Raw genomic sequence first — 17,101 nt, forward strand, 5'->3', positions numbered from 1 at the left:
CTTCCATGTCCTTCAGATTCTTAAAGCAATAACTCCTTTTGAGGGAGCTAATAGACATAAGAATTATAGCGACAGGTTCAGTTACGAAGTTTGTTAACTATGAGGAGAATCACCTCTTACCCATTCCTAAATGTATTCTGTCCCACTAGTGTTTCCATCAACGGCTTACCTTCTGAAAGAGGTACAGTGAGAAGCCACAGGACTTTCGCCCGTAGTGTGTGTGAGTTTACAAACCTGACATTTCCGGGTCTGACATCGTTTCTGTCTCCAGGGTTACGGTTCCTGAACAGAAGTGAGTAGATGGATGAGAACTCCCGTTGGGCCAACAGAGGCTTGGCAACCCCTTTACCCTTGGTGAAGGCCACATACAATTAATGAAGTTCGTCAGTGTGCAATGCAAAACATGAAATGCCCAGGCAGGATTCCTTTTTTGATCTTTTCAGTGCATCAAAATCCCACAGACCAAATATTTGAAAACTAAATCAAAAACCAAATTGCCAAGCAAAGAAACGGTACGACTGCAAAACATAAGCAAGTGTATGTGCTTGGATTTAATGGCTATCGATAGTTAGCTGGTCATTAAGCTTAAAATCTGTTATGCTCGATAAGCAATCACAAAAAAAATGGCTGTTCATCACTTATCAAGCATAAAGTCGCTCGCAATTGTGATGCCATCTCTTAACCTGGTCCGGAAATAGGTGAAAACATGCATATTGTCTCCAACTACTGATTTTCTTCGGAATTACTGATCGACCAAGAGTATTATTCCGTTCTATTCTCTGCTTCAGTGAAGCGAAACACCAATCTCTAATAGCAAACGAGGACATGACCAACATGAATTTACAGAAAGAAAATATTCTTGCTGAAAAGAAGACTTAAGAATAATTGATTTATTCTTACTGAAGGCAGGATAGAGTTGGCTGGATTCAAAGAGACGATGTTTAGAAGAATTGATTGTCAATGTGCAAGAATGTCTTCATTTGTCCCTAAGATGAAGAGGTGGATCAGCTTCATTTAGGACTAGGTTCGATCAACATTGCTAACTCTCACATCTTTATATGTTTTCTTTTTCACCTATTAACGACTGCAATTATTAACTCTAATTCACGCGATTATTTTTCTTTTTCATGCATCGATAACTGTCATGATTCTTTTTTTTCTGGCACACCCTCGATAAGAGCAAGGAATTCATTTTATGTCCAGAATCTGATTCTGGAGTCAGTCGAAACCGTCTCAAAGATTCGAACTTTAAGAACCCGCCAAAAGCTTCGTTCGTGGACTGGTAGAAGTGATGAGTCTTAGTTAAGACTTTGGCGTCCCATACGTCGCGTGTATCCACATCCATCGCAAAGGCCCAGGGTCACCGATTACAAAGTTTTCGAGTTCTTGGTGAAAAAGTAGTTCTTGAAGTGCGTTGAAAAAAAGAGACTTATCTTCATCAAGATGGGGGCTACCTGGGTAGCAGGTGGCCTGGGTCTCTGTGTGGTGCTTCTGGTGTTCCTTGTATCATGTGGTTCGTCACTTCCCCTGTCTTGTGAGTAATCTACCGCCCCAAGTTTGTTGTTCTTGTCTGATGTTTTCCGTCGTTGCATGGCGAGAGGCATGGACCAATCGTAGCATATCCCTGATGGTGATTGCTGCAAACCCACAGTTTAGGGTAATTATAACCCTTTTTGAAGGTCATTAGTAATGACCTTCCCTTAATGAAATCCTTTTTTCCTTAACTTTTTCATTCTAGCTTCTAGGTCACCCCACGTGCCTCTTTTTTTTCACTGTCTAGTTCTTGAGGGTTAGTATAGATAGTGTGTACCAGAGTAAGTTTACACCCGACCTGATGAGGAGAAATACTGTTTGCAGTAAACTTGTATTGAAAGGTGATCAACTATGCATCTCTTGTTCATGTAAGCACTTTGTACTGTGTGTTGCATCAGTTATATCCCTTTCATAGACAAACTTTGTAGGTTCATTTCTAAGAATCTAGAAATTTTATCTTTGTTAGATACTGCCTTCAAACTTGGATAATCGTGGGTGGAAAAAGAAATTATTTATATCCGAAGATTGACCTTGGAAAGTAGTTTAGATTCATAGAGTACGTAGATCTTGAAGCTAATCCCGAACGTGTTCAGAAGTAATCCAAATCTTTATGATATTCATCTTTGAACTTCAGACAAAGCCCAGCATCCTCTACGAACGACGAAAGACTGCGTGAACCCCGAGGAGTGCTGTAAGTTCGTCGGGCTCGCAAATGAGTTTAACAAGTGCTGCAGAGAGCATGGCTGCTGTCCATTGTCCTGCCACGGTACACATCAGGGTAAGTGCATACGAGGATTTAGTCGTTGCTCTGAACACTTCAGAAAACCTATATGGTGAAAGATTCCTTTCCATATTTAAATTCCATGCTTTGATTGCCCATAGGAGGAGAGTTGTGGAGAGAAATACATTTTATTTTGTATTCTACAAGGGATTTATGTACCTACTGTTTAATAGTTTTGTTTACGATGGTCCAGGAAGTGTTTAATATCGAGGGAAAGGGAGGTTCTACCTTGGTAGGCTCTGAAGAAAGGGAATGACCTGTTCACTTAAGGAATGATTTTTTCAGTTACATAATGTACAAAATCTACTTTTATGTACTTATGAATTACAATTCTTAAATGTAAATATCTACATTTTCGATATCTGGTGCTTTCTTGTAGCAATACGTTGCTTATTCTTACGTACTAGTGATCTATAATTTTGAAAGGCAAAAATCAATATTTTCATTTCCTGGTGTCTTATCATATCTGCATTTCAAAAAAGGTAAGTGGCGCTATGGGAGGTGTACTTGGTAGAAGGAAAAAATTGATATCAAGACTGATTTTTACTTTGATCCTTTAAAGAATATTCGGTATTCTTAGTTTGAACTTTTATGTTTCTTTCAAAATCTTGCGTGGAAATAAAAGCCTGAACACTGCTAAATGGACAACATTCCCATCTTGTATTAAAATCTCCAAGATAAGGTTATGATTATAATCAATTACTGCCCTTCGAGACACTGGTTATGCAATTAATCAAAGGTGATCACAACGTTCAGTATGTGTGTAGTTCCAGGCGAACCTCGTAATAGCATTGCGTTTTATCCCCCGTCGAAAAATTCCGCTACGAGACAATCTCGCATATACCATCTGATCTCTTAATTGATAAGAGCTTTAGCTCTGATACCTTCCAGACTATCTGATCCTACCATGGGGAAGTCTCATGAGAGACCGGTGCAAGGAATCTGTTTGGAAAGGAAGACAGAGTGGTTTAGAAACTTGTTTTCAAAGTAAGAAATTTTTCTATATACAGAGCTCCAGATGCCAACTCTAAGCATTAAAAGATAAAGATTGCCAGGTGTTCTCTGTCCCTCAAGATCTGTCTCTACCTTGCAACTCGACGCAGTCTTGTTTGCTGTCAAGAAGACGAGGGAAGTGGCAAGATGGATTTAATATATCTTGGCGTCCAAGTGCCTCGCGCGCATTAGATTGCGTGGCGTATCTTGCTCACTCATGAGTAAGATCAAAGACGATCATTCATAGATTTCGACCCACTACGAGATTACATCTTGTGGGATCCCTAGCCCACATTGGTTTAGCTGAAGACCATCTAATTCGATTTCTTAAAGCAGCAAGTTTTTCCCCTCGATCTTGCCCCTTTCTTCTCTTACAAAGACGTATTTTTGCGAAAATTCTTGTAGATGCTGAGCGGTAGTGACGAGTAAGGAACAGAACACGCGCACTGTGAACTAGAGAATAGGGTTATTGCTGGAACTGTATGTTATAACGAGACAGAATCCGACATTGATTGACTTGCTGAGAGATCATGGTAGCCAGCCCTGTACACTGTCTACATGGAATGTGAACTACCATTTGATATTGTCCTGCTTCGTGAGGAATCTTACATTCGAGGAGCTTCGAAAACTTTAATGACACATATTGCCAAAAGTTGCATTAATCTTTGATCACACAATATTCGAAAAGTGACTACAGGGATTACGGGACATTTTCTTGTATTATGTCCTTCCATTGTCTAATCTAATCTTTTATTGATCAATTTTCTCCATATTTTCTCGGCGCAGATGGTGGCGACACCTCAACATTCTAGATAAAACTACCCCAAATGATGATTTTTTTTTTTTTTCTAAGATTCCTTTTTGGTACCCCGCTGGATAAAGTGAAGAAGCTTATTGTACATTTCTGTTGCCTATTTTGCTATGGTACTTGCTTATCACAGCTAGACCAATTTCTGTGAAGGAGTTCTGGCGTTACCCACGGGCTTGGGAAGCAGGAAAATGAAAACTCCTTTTTAAGGAGTTCTTTGAAGAGACTGCATATACTTGATTTAAAGCCTCGCCAGAGGTGACTTTTCACTCGCGGTGTAACCACTTGTAAGCATGAAATGGTTTACAGAACTTGACATTAAGAATAGAAGTACACAGTTACGAACCTATTTGACTGTATCTAAATAGTCGCCAACACAATCTCTGAAACTCCTTGTTCTAACGTAAAGATGAATCTTGCAGGTAGGAAAAGCTACGGTGTGAGCCCAGAGTGTCGCGTAGCCTGGGAATGCTGTCGCTTTCTACCACAAACCCCGGAGTTCCACAAATGCTGCTCAGCCCATGGCTGCTGCCCACCGTGCAACAAAGTGTCAAGGGGTGAGTACTGGGAAGGGTGCGATGCTGGGGATGAGGAACGCGCTTGCTCTCTGCGTTGACCTGTGTTTAGTGACTGAAGCATATGAGGTGGAAACAAAACTTGTGTCAAACGTTTGGCCAGGTACCAGAAGTGGGTAGTGGGCTTTTAGTAAAGCAAACTGCCTCCGAAATGCTTTATAGTAGTTCAAATGATAGTTTTTGATAGATGTTATGTTTTGTAGTGAAGATGATTCTATAACTTTATCGTAATAAAGATAAGAATGTCAAGGATCTTGTTAACATCAAAGTTGTTCATATTCCTGGTAGGGAAAAAACTATCACGTACATTATGAAACTGTTTAGAACTTTGCTGAAACTAAAAGATAACCATAAGGATGATTGTGGAAAGTGTCCGAAATTATCTTTGAGGTATTCATTCCTTTCGCTTTAGCTAGAAGATGAATATCTGCAGAGTTATGGCACTCGTTTTAGTTATTGCATTCATTTCTTGCGAAATCATTTTATCATTGTAACTGTTGCGTTGTGAATTGTCTCGTTTGTGACATCGACTCGTGGTGTCTAGAATCAACATCTCGTGTACTCTGTGTGGCAAAATCATATTTGTGGTCAATCGGGGAGGAAGGTCTTCACTTGGTAGCTGTCATCTATGCGGTATGGACTAATATACTGTGGAATGTCATTTTCTAAAAACATTGCAAGGATGCAGTGGCAATGAATTAGTACTGCTTGCATCACACTACATGTTCTTAGAAAATGCTTTGTTTATAGGATGAAAAACCCTCAACATGTCCTATAAAGATTTCATTCTTCGATGAGAAATTTGTGATTGAATCTATCCTCAACCCAGAGACAGTAGAGTTGGAGATCTTTGAATATACTCTACATAATATTTCTTAATATACTCTGCAGAACTTTTCCTAAGAATGAGTAAATGCCACAGCTGCCTCCATCGGGGAATATGTTCCCTAACTGACTAAAACGTTACCTTTATTCCTGGATTAAGTGACCATATTTCTAAAATATAAGTTTTGGTTTTGAGTAATTCACTTGGTGATTTGATTACCCCAACTGCAAGCGGAAAGATAAATGGTTTAGATTCAATCTTCATAATGTAAGAATATTGTACTTATGATAGCTTCAAATATATTCTTATTGCTATTATGCATATGTTTTACTTGGTCAGCCATTTGGCTCTATAGATCTTTAGATTAAGGAGTGTTAAAGATTGTATTGTCTATTTCCTTGTGTAAACTGTAGCACGTAAGCGAAATTTACTACTTTTCTTAACCAGCATTTGATCTCTAGTCAACTGTGTAAGGATTTGAAAATCATTTCTAGAGCAATATAATGTCATGCTTTCATGAATGATGTCATAGGTTCATGTATCACGAGAACCATTAAACCTGGTAGTATTTCATGACGGTGTATGCACTGTGCCTCGCTGATATTACCATGTTGATTCTGCAGGTTGCTGTCATAATGGGATAAGATACGAGTGGGGCAGCGTGGTAGAGGACTTCCCAGAGCTGTGCCTGCAGCTTGTGTGTGCTGCACAAGTCTCGACCAACACCTGGCCTGCCTTGAACGCTGTCATAGTGCCTGTGAATTCCCCATCACTCCACTGCGAAGGTGAGGTAGTGATTACACCTCTTGTAGTTCTCTTTACAACTTTTCCAGTTTTTGTGAGTACAAAGCAATACTGGTAACTATGGAGCAATTGTGGAACATCCTATTCTGTGGCTTAATTTGCCTTGTTGTTCTAAAAGTGTCTTTGAACCATAGCAAGTGTTTTAATAGCCCAACAAGTAAGGCAGAAAATGTTCTTGAGAGTAAAGAAATAGTTTTCTCTTTGCTCTTAATATTTAGCCGGAGAGCATTTTCCATCGTCAGTCGTACATTGCACAATGTAAGTGTCTTATGATTTGGCCATCGGCCATGTTTCATTCACAGACCACTCGAGGTCATACTGATATTAAGGCGTCCAAGTGAATTATAGGGATTATATGATTGACCTTGAGTGAAAAAGCTGCATGTAGAAGTTCGAAGGGATTCTTTTTAGCTGAGAGCGGGGTCAAAGATGGTAAAATGCAGATGGATAATAGGACTTTTTTTTTCTAAGGATTCGGGAATGAAGCGCCACTACTTTGGGCGAGATGGTGTTCTGTAAACTTTTGGTATGGTAAGACGCGCATATCATATATTTGAATTTTCTTGTGCAACAAATGTTTTAAACGAGCAGCTATTACACAGGTGTAGAGCATTTAAATGATTGAAGAGGTAATGTATGACGTTCTTTACACGTGGATAATGTCTTGGTCAAACATATAATCCTAAATAAAGCAATATGACCGATAAATCATTCTAACTCGCTGAGTGTGTTCCTGGGCTCCGTCTGCTCAGGATTACACTATGAGTGAAAAAAGTCGCTTTTGGCGAGGCAGTATTATTGGGAGCACAGTCTCCTTAAACAACTTATCATTCCAAAGGATTCTACATTTCCCTGCTACTGGAAGTAGCACAACCTTGTACTGGATGGGCCTTTTGAAAAATAAGTCCTAAGCTGATAATATAAAAAGAAAATGCTGACAAATATTCTTTATCTACTTACTAGGAAGGTATCAAATTTGAAGAGCACTGGAGTGAATTGATTTGAGTGATTCCCTCTCTTTCTCTCTCTTCAGAGAGACAATGCAATGACTGCGTGAACTACCGGTGTGTGGACGGGACGGGCCTCCTCCGAGCTGAGGGTGACAGGTGGGTAATTGAAGGATGCCAGGAGTGTATGTGTCAAGACGGCAAGGTTGAGTGTGTGAGGCTGGAGGTGGATTGCCCGCCAAGACCACTCGGTCACTGTGTTGAGGTTCCTGGACCCTGCTGCCCAGAATGGGAGTGTACCGTCATGCAGTAAGTCGATCTGCTTTCTTTTCCATTTGTACGTAGGAGAAATAGCAGGAATGCCATGTAAATTATGTGAATACGTTTATAGTTTAACGAAAGATTTTGTTTCGTGGTGTTCGAAGATATAGAAAAAGGTACCACAATATTTAGTAATCCCAAATTCTATTTATATTTTGTATTGTACATTTTTTTTTTTTTTTGAGCAGGCCGACAAATCTTGGCGAGATGACACTTGAAAAAAGTTTTTTTAAGACCAAAAATTCGTCTCTGGTAAATTCTCAGACAACTCGTTTTTGATAGTGTGAACTTAATACTTTGAATCAAATCTTGGAAACTGAGAATCTTATCTAGATTATAGAAATAAGTACTTGTATCAGTTGTACCAGTGCAATTATGGTTTCGCTGACGTGGGAGGATAGCAAGAGACTCTTAATAATCAGATTAACCTACTGACAGTTCGCCTGTCATTTAGGATCATCTGGCGATGCCTTCTTTTCCTCAGCCTTTCACGGAGGGACTTAATTTTCAGAATCATTTCAAACTTAAATCGTCGTAAAGAGCTATCTTGATCCACTGGTCACTTTTTTGCTTCTGGAACAACACGAGACAAGATCTATTTGAACCCACGAGAAAACGTGTACCAGAATCAGATAGCAAATGGAGAAAGGTTTACAACCAGCTAACATGATTTAATGGGTTGTGTTCCAGTCAAGACTGCACTGCCGTGTCTTGTCCAGCACCCCCAAGGCCCGGCTGCCAACCCATAATACCTGAGGGACAGTGTTGTGCTGTGGACTGGAGGTGGTAAGCTAGACCGATTCTTATTCTATTGACTCCTAAATGTGAATGATCCTAATAAGACGCCTCTTGTTCTGGTGATTATAATGCTACAGCTATGTAAGAATGTTTTGTGTAAATACTTATTTCTTAAGGAAACCTGCCTCTCATGCGTGGCTAGGCATAATCTACACACATGATCATGTTTATCTGTTTTCATAAATCAGTTATCATGTAGTATGCTGTCGCTAATGTTTGGTCACTATATACAAATGTGTAATCAATTTCACCATAAATTATTGCCTATATTTCTGGAACTCGTTTATTCACCTATTTAAATCTGTATTGCACTCCTCTTAATTAACCTTAAATTTTCTTTTGAGTAAATTTCTTTGCCTTTAATCGTTTAAAATGTGACGCGATCTGCTGTAGTTTATCATTCCACAGTAAAGTTCTGTGACTCTGTTGCTCCTCTGTCTTCCTAACACACTACAACATGATTGTGATCGTCTTTCTTAAACTAGCATTTCAGAATGAAATTTCGCATTCAATGCAGAATTCATTAAGCTATCCTTTCTGTATCTGGCAATATCAATAAGAAATTTGTTTTCATCATTAATATGATTCATATTTTCATTCGAGAACAACTCTTGTCGAGTAACAAAAGTCTATCTCAACCCATTTAAACACTGCGTATAATACTCTCAGGAGTTTGGGGTATGATTGGATGCTTCGATCTTTCCAGCGGCGACTGTCCAGATCTGCCGTGTCCTGGGCCTCCTACGGCTGGCTGCAAGCCCTTCTACCCTCCTCTGGCATGCTGCCCTGAATGGGACTGCAGGTATTAAGTGACCAAGCTCCCATAATCTGTGTAGGTTACTCTACCATACACCAAATCCTCAGGAACTCGTAGCATAACTTCAGTCTCAATGTGAATAGCTGAAAGATCTAATATATGGAAACTTTAAGAAATAATTTGATCCTCGGTCATACCTGTTGTTCTTAGGATATACATAGCTCGGTGACAAATGCGTAGGACAGTCTGTGAATTTGAAGTTCCTTAAAAGTATGTTTGGCGACGTATAATGCTAGCTAACGCTGCAGTGAGGTAATGTCTTCCTTGAAGCTAGTGAATTAATGCAAATCAGACGAGAACACCTTATTGCAGAGAATAGATGTGAACGAATGCGGCCTTTTGTTCGTCTGTTCATGGCGTTACCTTGCTAACTCCGGGGAATTGCGAACAGGTATGAAAAAGAAAAAATGTTTCCGCCAAACAGGTCGAAACTGGCGCCATGCACGTCTGTGTCTCGTCTGTAAAAGTGAAGATCTGCATAATTACATGTAGATCCTCCTTGCTGTCAAATCAAGGCTGTTTTGAATACGGAAATGCTTTATGGAATACATCTTCCTCCACAAAGTTTGTCAAGGTACTCTCGGAGGAAGCATTCTGAGAGTAGACATCTTCTCCTAGAATTTCTTCAGAAGACGAATCTGATGAGAGCTCTTTGTTCCTCAGCCCAGGCTGTTCTGCTGTGATCTGTCCAGGGCCTCCACAACCGAGCTGTCGGCCCATTATACCAGAGGGAGAGTGCTGTGCTGTAGACTGGGTATGGTAAGTACTTGGGCGAAACTTTTCAAGTTTCGGTCATATGGTCAAAGAGCTTTTCAGTTTTGTATACTCTAATGCAAACTGGAAATTATAAGGAGCTTATGACGTTTCGTTATCTGTCCAACTAATAGTCTTTTCGTCCCTAGTTTAGTCTTTTGTCCTTCCAATTTTTTCCACTGATAGGAAAAAATGGACAATTTGTTCTTATAGTAGTTCTTAGCAAATTGTTCTTATAGGAGTTGTATTTCATAGATGCTATCGTGTGCAAGCCGGAGCAGCATGTAGAGAATCAAAGGGGAAAAGGAGAGGAAAGGGAACCAGTTTGGACATGGAATTAAAGAACAATATATTAACATTAAAAATTCTACTAGAATTTTGGCAAATATGGTAAAAAAAAAAAAAGGCTCTACGTTCTATGCCTTATAGGTATTATAGGAGAATGTTGTGCTGTGGACTGGGTCTGGTGAGTAGGATTTCGGATAAGTTTACAAAAATATACAAGTTTGTTGAATCATCTCTCCGTATGCATAAATTGAGGGGGCGGGGGAGTGAAGTTTTCCCCTGTATTTGGTATGTCGCATTCTGACTCTCTGGGCCTCCATTCTCGGATAACTTCAATCCTCTTGTTTGAAGCAATCTGAGAATGAAGGTCCAGTAAGTCAGGATGTCTGATACAAAGTACAGGGAAAAGATTGCTTGAAATGAAAAGATGCCCATCTTTCTTTAACTTGCTCTTCTCTTACCATTTTGGCGAGGTTAGGGCTGAGCCTTGGAGAGAAAACTCTTCACTCTGGTCTTATTCCTACCTTTTTTGATATAATACTGGGGAGGAGGATATCCAACCACCCCCTTTAGGACCTTACCTTTCTTATGCATTTATCCTAAGACGTATCAGGTAGATGGGTAATTTTTTTTTCTTTTAAACACTTTATTTCATATTTTGCACCCAGTGCCGCCAACAGAACCTGGTAAAAGATCTTTTCTTTAACTCCGTCTGTGGCTATAGTTTTTATTTGTACTTTCTGCTTCCTCTACAAGCAAAATTTTCCCCTAGAACTTGACTCTGTCACAGCAGGTTTTTCCTCCGTCTTCATAAGTTTAGGATGCCCTTGAGAGCTGTTAACTGTAGTACGGGTCAGCCAAGGGAAGGGAGAAAGTACAGCAACTTTCCAATAATAACTGGACCATGTAAACTGTTCTTCATCTCGTGTAAGTACTCGTCTGATCAAAGCTCATACTCTCCTTACCCTCCAGTCCAGACTGCTCCACTGTGTTATGTGAGGGACCTCCACAGCCAAACTGTCGACCAATTGTACCTGAAGGAGAATGCTGTGCTATCAACTGGGTGTGGTAAGTTGACAATTTCTCTCTCAAATTGTTTGACACTGTAAAACAAAATCTAATCTTTATATGTGATTCAAAATACTTGAGGCGTAAGTTTATTTCCTTTTAATTTTCTGTAATTGCTTTGAATTTTGTGTAACGGAAAATGATCAATTTTCAGTATACTCTCCCTGCTACCAGCTAAAACTGGGGTGGATATTGGGTCATTCACATGTTCTCTGATTTTTAGCCTACGTTATCACTAAAGACGAACAGCAGAGTCTTCATGACTGTAATCGTCTCTGCTGTCGACCCAGTTCTGAAAGACTATTTGGCCATTTCCTTTTGACGTGATGTATATCTAAACCTCTTGATCAACCTTCCAATATATGGACGCAAGAATAGAAAAAAAAGAGGGTGGGGGATATTAAAAGGAATGAACATGAACAATTGTAATATCTCGAAATGGGAATAGTGAAAATTCTGTCTTGTCCCTCAGCCCAGACTGTTCTACAGTACGTTGTGCCGGACCTCCACAGCCAGGCTGTCGACCCATAATACCTGTAGGAGAGTGCTGTGCTGTCGACTGGGTTTGGTGAGTTGCACTTTCGGTTGTACATGATAGATGTTGGTTTAAATAGACTGTGCCATCCAGTAGAAATTAAGACGTATCTATATCAACAGACTGAGAAGTGAATTACTTTTTTTTAATAGCTCAGGAAAATCCTGTTATTAAAAACCTAGAATTATTTGAGAGTACTGCTATGGGAAATGCTAAATGTCACAGCAATTTATCCCTAAATTGATGCTTAAGATTAGCTTAGTCTTATATAACCACCTGCAGGACAAACTAGGGCACAATATTCTCTCTCTCTCTCTCTCTCCAATAGGCTATCTTTACAATTCTCTGAAAGCTGTTGAATGTTTCGACTTCTCAATTTAGCTAAGCTCAACTTTTGGACAAAATCCTTAATCAAAAAAGAAAAAAAAGAAATCGATAGAATGATCGAAGTTTTGATTTAAATATCTTTAAGAACAACTACTTGTGTATATTCTGCACTACACAGATTAGTAATGATAATTAAGGAAGTTTGTTGCATGTTAAATATCTTTAAGAACAACTACTTGTGTATATTCTGCACTACACAGATTAGTAATGATAATTAAGGAAGTTTGTTGCATGTCAAAAATCAGGATTTGTGCTGAAGATTAAGAACCTCCGACCTTTTTAATTTCTATATGGGAAGGGCTACGAGTGCCTTAAGTTTGTCTTGTCAAGTTGGGATCAAACTGTCTTATCCTATAAAACTTTCATTTCCCTTATTGTATATGTGGTATAAATCTTTACAGAAAGTTTGAAAGCTAAACGCTACACATTTAGTACTGTAAATGATGTAAATGGTCAACCATTTATTTTTTCGTTAATAATTCATAATCATTTAACAACCTTGCGATTATATAGCAGGATATTTCAGCGTCAATTAACTCGCAGTACTAGTCGCATATGGTAATCTGACATGAAAGCTTGAACATATTCATAAAGCCAAAAAAGTTTTTGAGGTAAGCCGACTGTGGTGAAGCCGCTTCTACGCATGCGTGGTTCCTGGTGTGGACTTCCTCTTGACTTTGGATATGATGCACCACAAGTAAAGGAAGCTTTGTGACATAACCGTATCCTCCTCCTCCAGCCCAGACTGCTCTCTTGTGCTGTGTGAAGGACCTCCCCACCCAGGCTGTCGACCCATAATACCTGTAGGAGAATGTTGCGCTGTCGACTGGGTTTGGTGAGTTAACTTCTGTTTTCAAAAAATACAATGGAATCTTTTTTTTTTTTTTTCTAGTTATTCCATACGATCCAATTTGTTTGTGAATTTCGATATGATTCTTTTTAGCCTAAAGGTAACCTCGAAGGTTACATTTAGAATTCTGCAATGTAACCTTCGAATTTTTGGAAATGGCTGAGGTATTTTAAGGCTGAATACTAAGACATCTCTTGTTTTGCAGTATATGTATAACTTCTGATGCAAAGTTCAAATGGAGCTTTCGATGAACATTTGTTTGGGTACAACAGTAAGTCTCCGGATGATAAACTTAGACATTCTATAATGCAAGTTCAGAATATGAAGTGTATCAATACATCATTTTGGAAAAAAAAAATAGTTCAGATCGAATTGGTGCAGGGAAAAATTATTGCAGATTAAATTGATGCATGGTTATTACAGATTAGATTGATGTAGGGAAAGACTGCTTCAGATTGAATTGATGCAGGGAAAAATTACTGCAGATCAAATTGGGACAGGGAAAATTACTGCATGTTAAACTGGTATAAGGAAAACGTACTGCCAACTGAACTAGTGCAAGGAAAAACTACTCACGACTCGAGTGGTACAGAGATATTAAACTGGAAATCCAATGATTGCAGGGAAAAGTTTTGCAGATTGAATTGCTGCATCTAATTTAACAGTAGAACAGATGGAAGTTGCAGTAGGTGTAATGCTCGGACAGTTTACACTATAAACCGTCTTTTCCTCCAGCCCAAACTGCTCTGCAGTACGTTGTGCAGGCCCCCCCCAGCCAGGCTGTCGACCCATAATACCTGCAGGAGAGTGCTGTGCTGTCGACTGGATCTGGTAAGTTGCATTCATGTTGGAGGAAATCGTAAATTCGGTTTTATTTTTCTATAAAAAAAGAAAATTAAATCGCGTGTAATGCTTTCTAACTTGTTCAAAAAATTGATCTTTCCAGTTTCAAAGGTTTGAGGGAACTTGTCATGGTAGATTTATTGCTTGTATAACTCCTAAACTAATTGAACGTGCTAAACAGTGTCTATATAGATATAGCAACTATCACAAACTCGTCTCTAATGCTCATATCATTTACTTATTGTCCCTGAACTTTTCCAGAAGTGTCTTGGGCATTTAAAGCTGCTTTTCATATGGTGGAAGAGTTTTGTTTCTGCACACAGGAACTTTTTTTTTTCCACCAGTGTGAGCTCTTTTGCTCGATGGTTGTTATCCATAATCAGAGACGTGAAAGTTTTCACTATCTTAAACTTCGTGAACATGTTTAAAGGTTGTTAAATGTAAGTATCTGCAGGACGTTGGGAACTTTGTTTCTTTTGCTTACGTTGCTTAACTTTAATCACTCTCCTCTTACAACCTCTCTTTCTCTAAACGCGGTATCTTTTAAAAGCCTTTGCTAAGTTGTAGTCGAGTCCTGGTAAGGTACTTTAAGCTTCAAGAGAGTACAGAATTTCCATTACATCCTATCAGACTAATCTTGCCTTGGGAGGCGAAAGTTTATCTGCAAAAAGATGATTAAAGTCGACACCGAAACTCCTGCATTAAACTTTCCAGGGTTTATAACTAAATGCATTTTACTCGAAAATATTTTCTGAAGTGAGGGAATAGCAGTTACTTGCTTTCCAGACTTGATAGATCATATATGCTTGTCGGAGGGAGGTAGTCTTGTGTACATTTCATAAGTGTGGTCCGGCTTGACCCTGAGTATATTCAATCGGACACCCCTTTGTTCTTCAGTCCAGACTTTTCTGCTATGTCATAAAAGGTATCTCCTGAGCCCCAATTCCTACCTATAGTACGAGAAGGAAAGTGTTGTGCTGTCGATTTGCTTTGTTGAATTTGTATGAAGTTAGGAGGACACTGATAAGTGGCTTTGAAATGTGATGTGACAGAGACCCATCAAATCGAATTGTGATGAATCGATCATTCTGTGGATATAACCCTAATTCCTATGTGTGAAAGAAGGATGTTTGGGATAGTATAACTAGATAGGACTATATTGGATGATGCAAGTATATAGGACTATATATATAAACACTTAGTATGTACATAGGTGTATTATTCTGATTTGGCAATAACCGATGTGCAATGGCTTATAAAGAAAGAAAATATTTTTTGGCCTTATTCACGTCTGTGTGGTTGATGATCTTAAACTCTTGCTGCAAAATTCACTGCATTCGCCAGATGTCGTCTTAAGATATCTTTAAGTTTACTTTTGGACTACCAATAGGAAAACCCTTTGCTGCATTTTTGGCCTTGCAATTGTTTGCTGTACTTTTGCCCTTTTTGCAAAGATCTAAGGGACTATATTCAAATGTCTAGAAAATAATTAAGTGAACAGAAGTTATGTTCATTGTCTAAATATGTGGACTATTATAGGCACCTGACAGACTATCTACACAATGACTAATATCTGACGTGAAATACTTTTTTCATAAATGGAACAATCGGACATTTCGGTTCTATTTGTTAGAACATAGAGTGGAAAAATGTTCATTAGTTTTAAGAGGATGCTACGGTTGTTTGGGGAAAATGTTAAACTCGAAAACTTGGATATTAAAACCTTCGTCCCACCCTGTGTTATAAAGAAGTAGAAAAGTGTATTTTGGTAGAATTACACTCTGGGAAAACAATACGGTTGGCTTAATCCCCAATGGAGCGTTCGAACTAAAACTCTGTATATGGTCTTCCAGTCCTGACTGCTCTGCTGTGTCGTGTTCAGGACCCCCACAGCCACACTGTATACCCATCAGACCTGAAGGAGAGTGCTGTGCTGTGGACTGGATATGGTAAGCTAATGCATTAGAGCTAGGAAAGGAGACAGCAATGTTCCTTTACCCATATTTCTAGACTAGATGTTCCTCAGCTAGCTTAGAGTCCATGAGAACTAAAGTTAATCTTTAAAATCTAAACACTTTGATCTCTTCGATGCAGATTGTTGGAGAGAACTTCTAGTTACTGCTGGACACCGCAATGAATGAATGATTACACAATTCTGGTGATAAATGTTAGAGTAGTGGGAGATAGCTCCCAGTTGGTGATTCTAAGCAGCGGGCGATAAATAGATTATATTGTTAACACTTTCATTTTCTCCAGCGGATGTGTGGACGACCAAGGACTGCTACGGGATGAGGGGGAGAATTGGCAGGACCCTGTGGATCCTTGCAGTCATTGTGTCTGTCGTAAGGGAGAGGTAAAATGCTTTTTACAGGACTGTGCTCCGCCTCCACCCTGGCCTTGTCATCCACCCAGACTGCAAGGCCAGTGTTGTCCTAACTACTGCGATCCACCACCAGACTTGTTCGATAACTTTCGGTTTGTTAAGAGAGACTCGTCGAATTGATGAAAAAATTACTGTTATTTTGGAGTCTTATTGTGTTAAACGTATGTGTATAGTCTTCTCTTTTTATAGAACTGGAAGGTTAGAATTTGACAGCTGTCATGCAACGAATATTTTCTGAAACCGATATCTAAAAGTCTCGTTTAGATGATATTGTAGTATATTCTGATGAGAATGCATTCATAAATGTTATATTTTTCCACTTGAAGAAAAATCTTGAGCCATGTAATTTGTGTTGAACTAAAGAAAACAAGATGTATTTGAGTCATTCTTGCTCTGTTATATAAATACGTGTGTGTTGTGGCAAAGAATGTAAGAGACAAAATAGTTTTATTCAATGACAATATTTTACTCCTCCTCCATCTTCCCAACATTCTCAATTATTGCTTGGAAGAGAAGTCCGCACGTGTATAGGATGTGGAGCATTGACTAAAGTCGCCACAGTCTGTTACTCGATACACTGAACCACACTCATGTCTCGAGACTCGGAGTGACTTGAGACTGACTCGAAGTGACTTAAGACTGACTCGAAACTCTGAATGACAGTGTTATATGCATACCTAGATATATCATGAGGGATTTCGACGATAATACTGCGTGTCTTCAATGCTGTGTAGACGACATTACAACTTGCCATGCTGTACAGATGACAGAAATACGTATTCGCCTTCGCAAAC

At 39.2% G+C, this 17,101-nt stretch overlaps 1 protein-coding gene across 2 annotated transcripts; it reads left to right on the top strand.

The window, feature by feature from the left end:
- Positions 1-1,297: 1,297 nt before the first annotated feature.
- LOC139765042 (uncharacterized) lies at positions 1,298-16,762 on the top strand. Of its 2 annotated transcripts, XM_071692123.1 has the most exons (12): positions 1,298-1,534; positions 2,168-2,311; positions 4,538-4,672; positions 6,140-6,301; positions 7,354-7,576; positions 8,279-8,374; positions 9,093-9,188; positions 9,867-9,962; positions 12,971-13,066; positions 13,817-13,912; positions 15,778-15,873; positions 16,181-16,762. In XM_071692123.1, exons 1-12 carry the CDS (start codon positions 1,444-1,446, stop codon positions 16,425-16,427), a joined length of 1,578 nt encoding a protein of 525 aa, XP_071548224.1. In that variant the 5' UTR covers positions 1,298-1,443; the 3' UTR covers positions 16,428-16,762. The 2 variants fall into 2 exon arrangements, with proteins under 2 accessions (XP_071548224.1, XP_071548225.1); XM_071692124.1 differs by lacking the exon at positions 15,778-15,873.
- The last annotated feature ends 339 nt before the right edge of the window (positions 16,763-17,101 follow it).

The sequence above is a fragment of the Panulirus ornatus genome, chromosome 52 (assembly GCF_036320965.1).
Source record: "Panulirus ornatus isolate Po-2019 chromosome 52, ASM3632096v1, whole genome shotgun sequence".
NCBI classification, from domain to species: domain Eukaryota; kingdom Metazoa; phylum Arthropoda; class Malacostraca; order Decapoda; family Palinuridae; genus Panulirus; species Panulirus ornatus.

What these genes read in the sequence shown, in the direction of transcription:
- LOC139765042 (XM_071692123.1), top strand. Translation starts at nt 1,444, where the DNA reads ATGGGGGCTACCTGGGTAGCAGGTGGCCTGGGTCTCTGTGTGGTGCTT. An exon ending in TGTGCTGTAGACTGGGTATG is followed by an intron (nt 9,963 to 12,970) that starts GTAAGTACTTGG and finishes CTCCTCCTCCAG; the next exon opens with CCCAGACTGCTCTCTTGTGC. An exon ending in TGTGCTGTCGACTGGATCTG is followed by an intron (nt 13,913 to 15,777) that starts GTAAGTTGCATT and finishes ATGGTCTTCCAG; the next exon opens with TCCTGACTGCTCTGCTGTGT.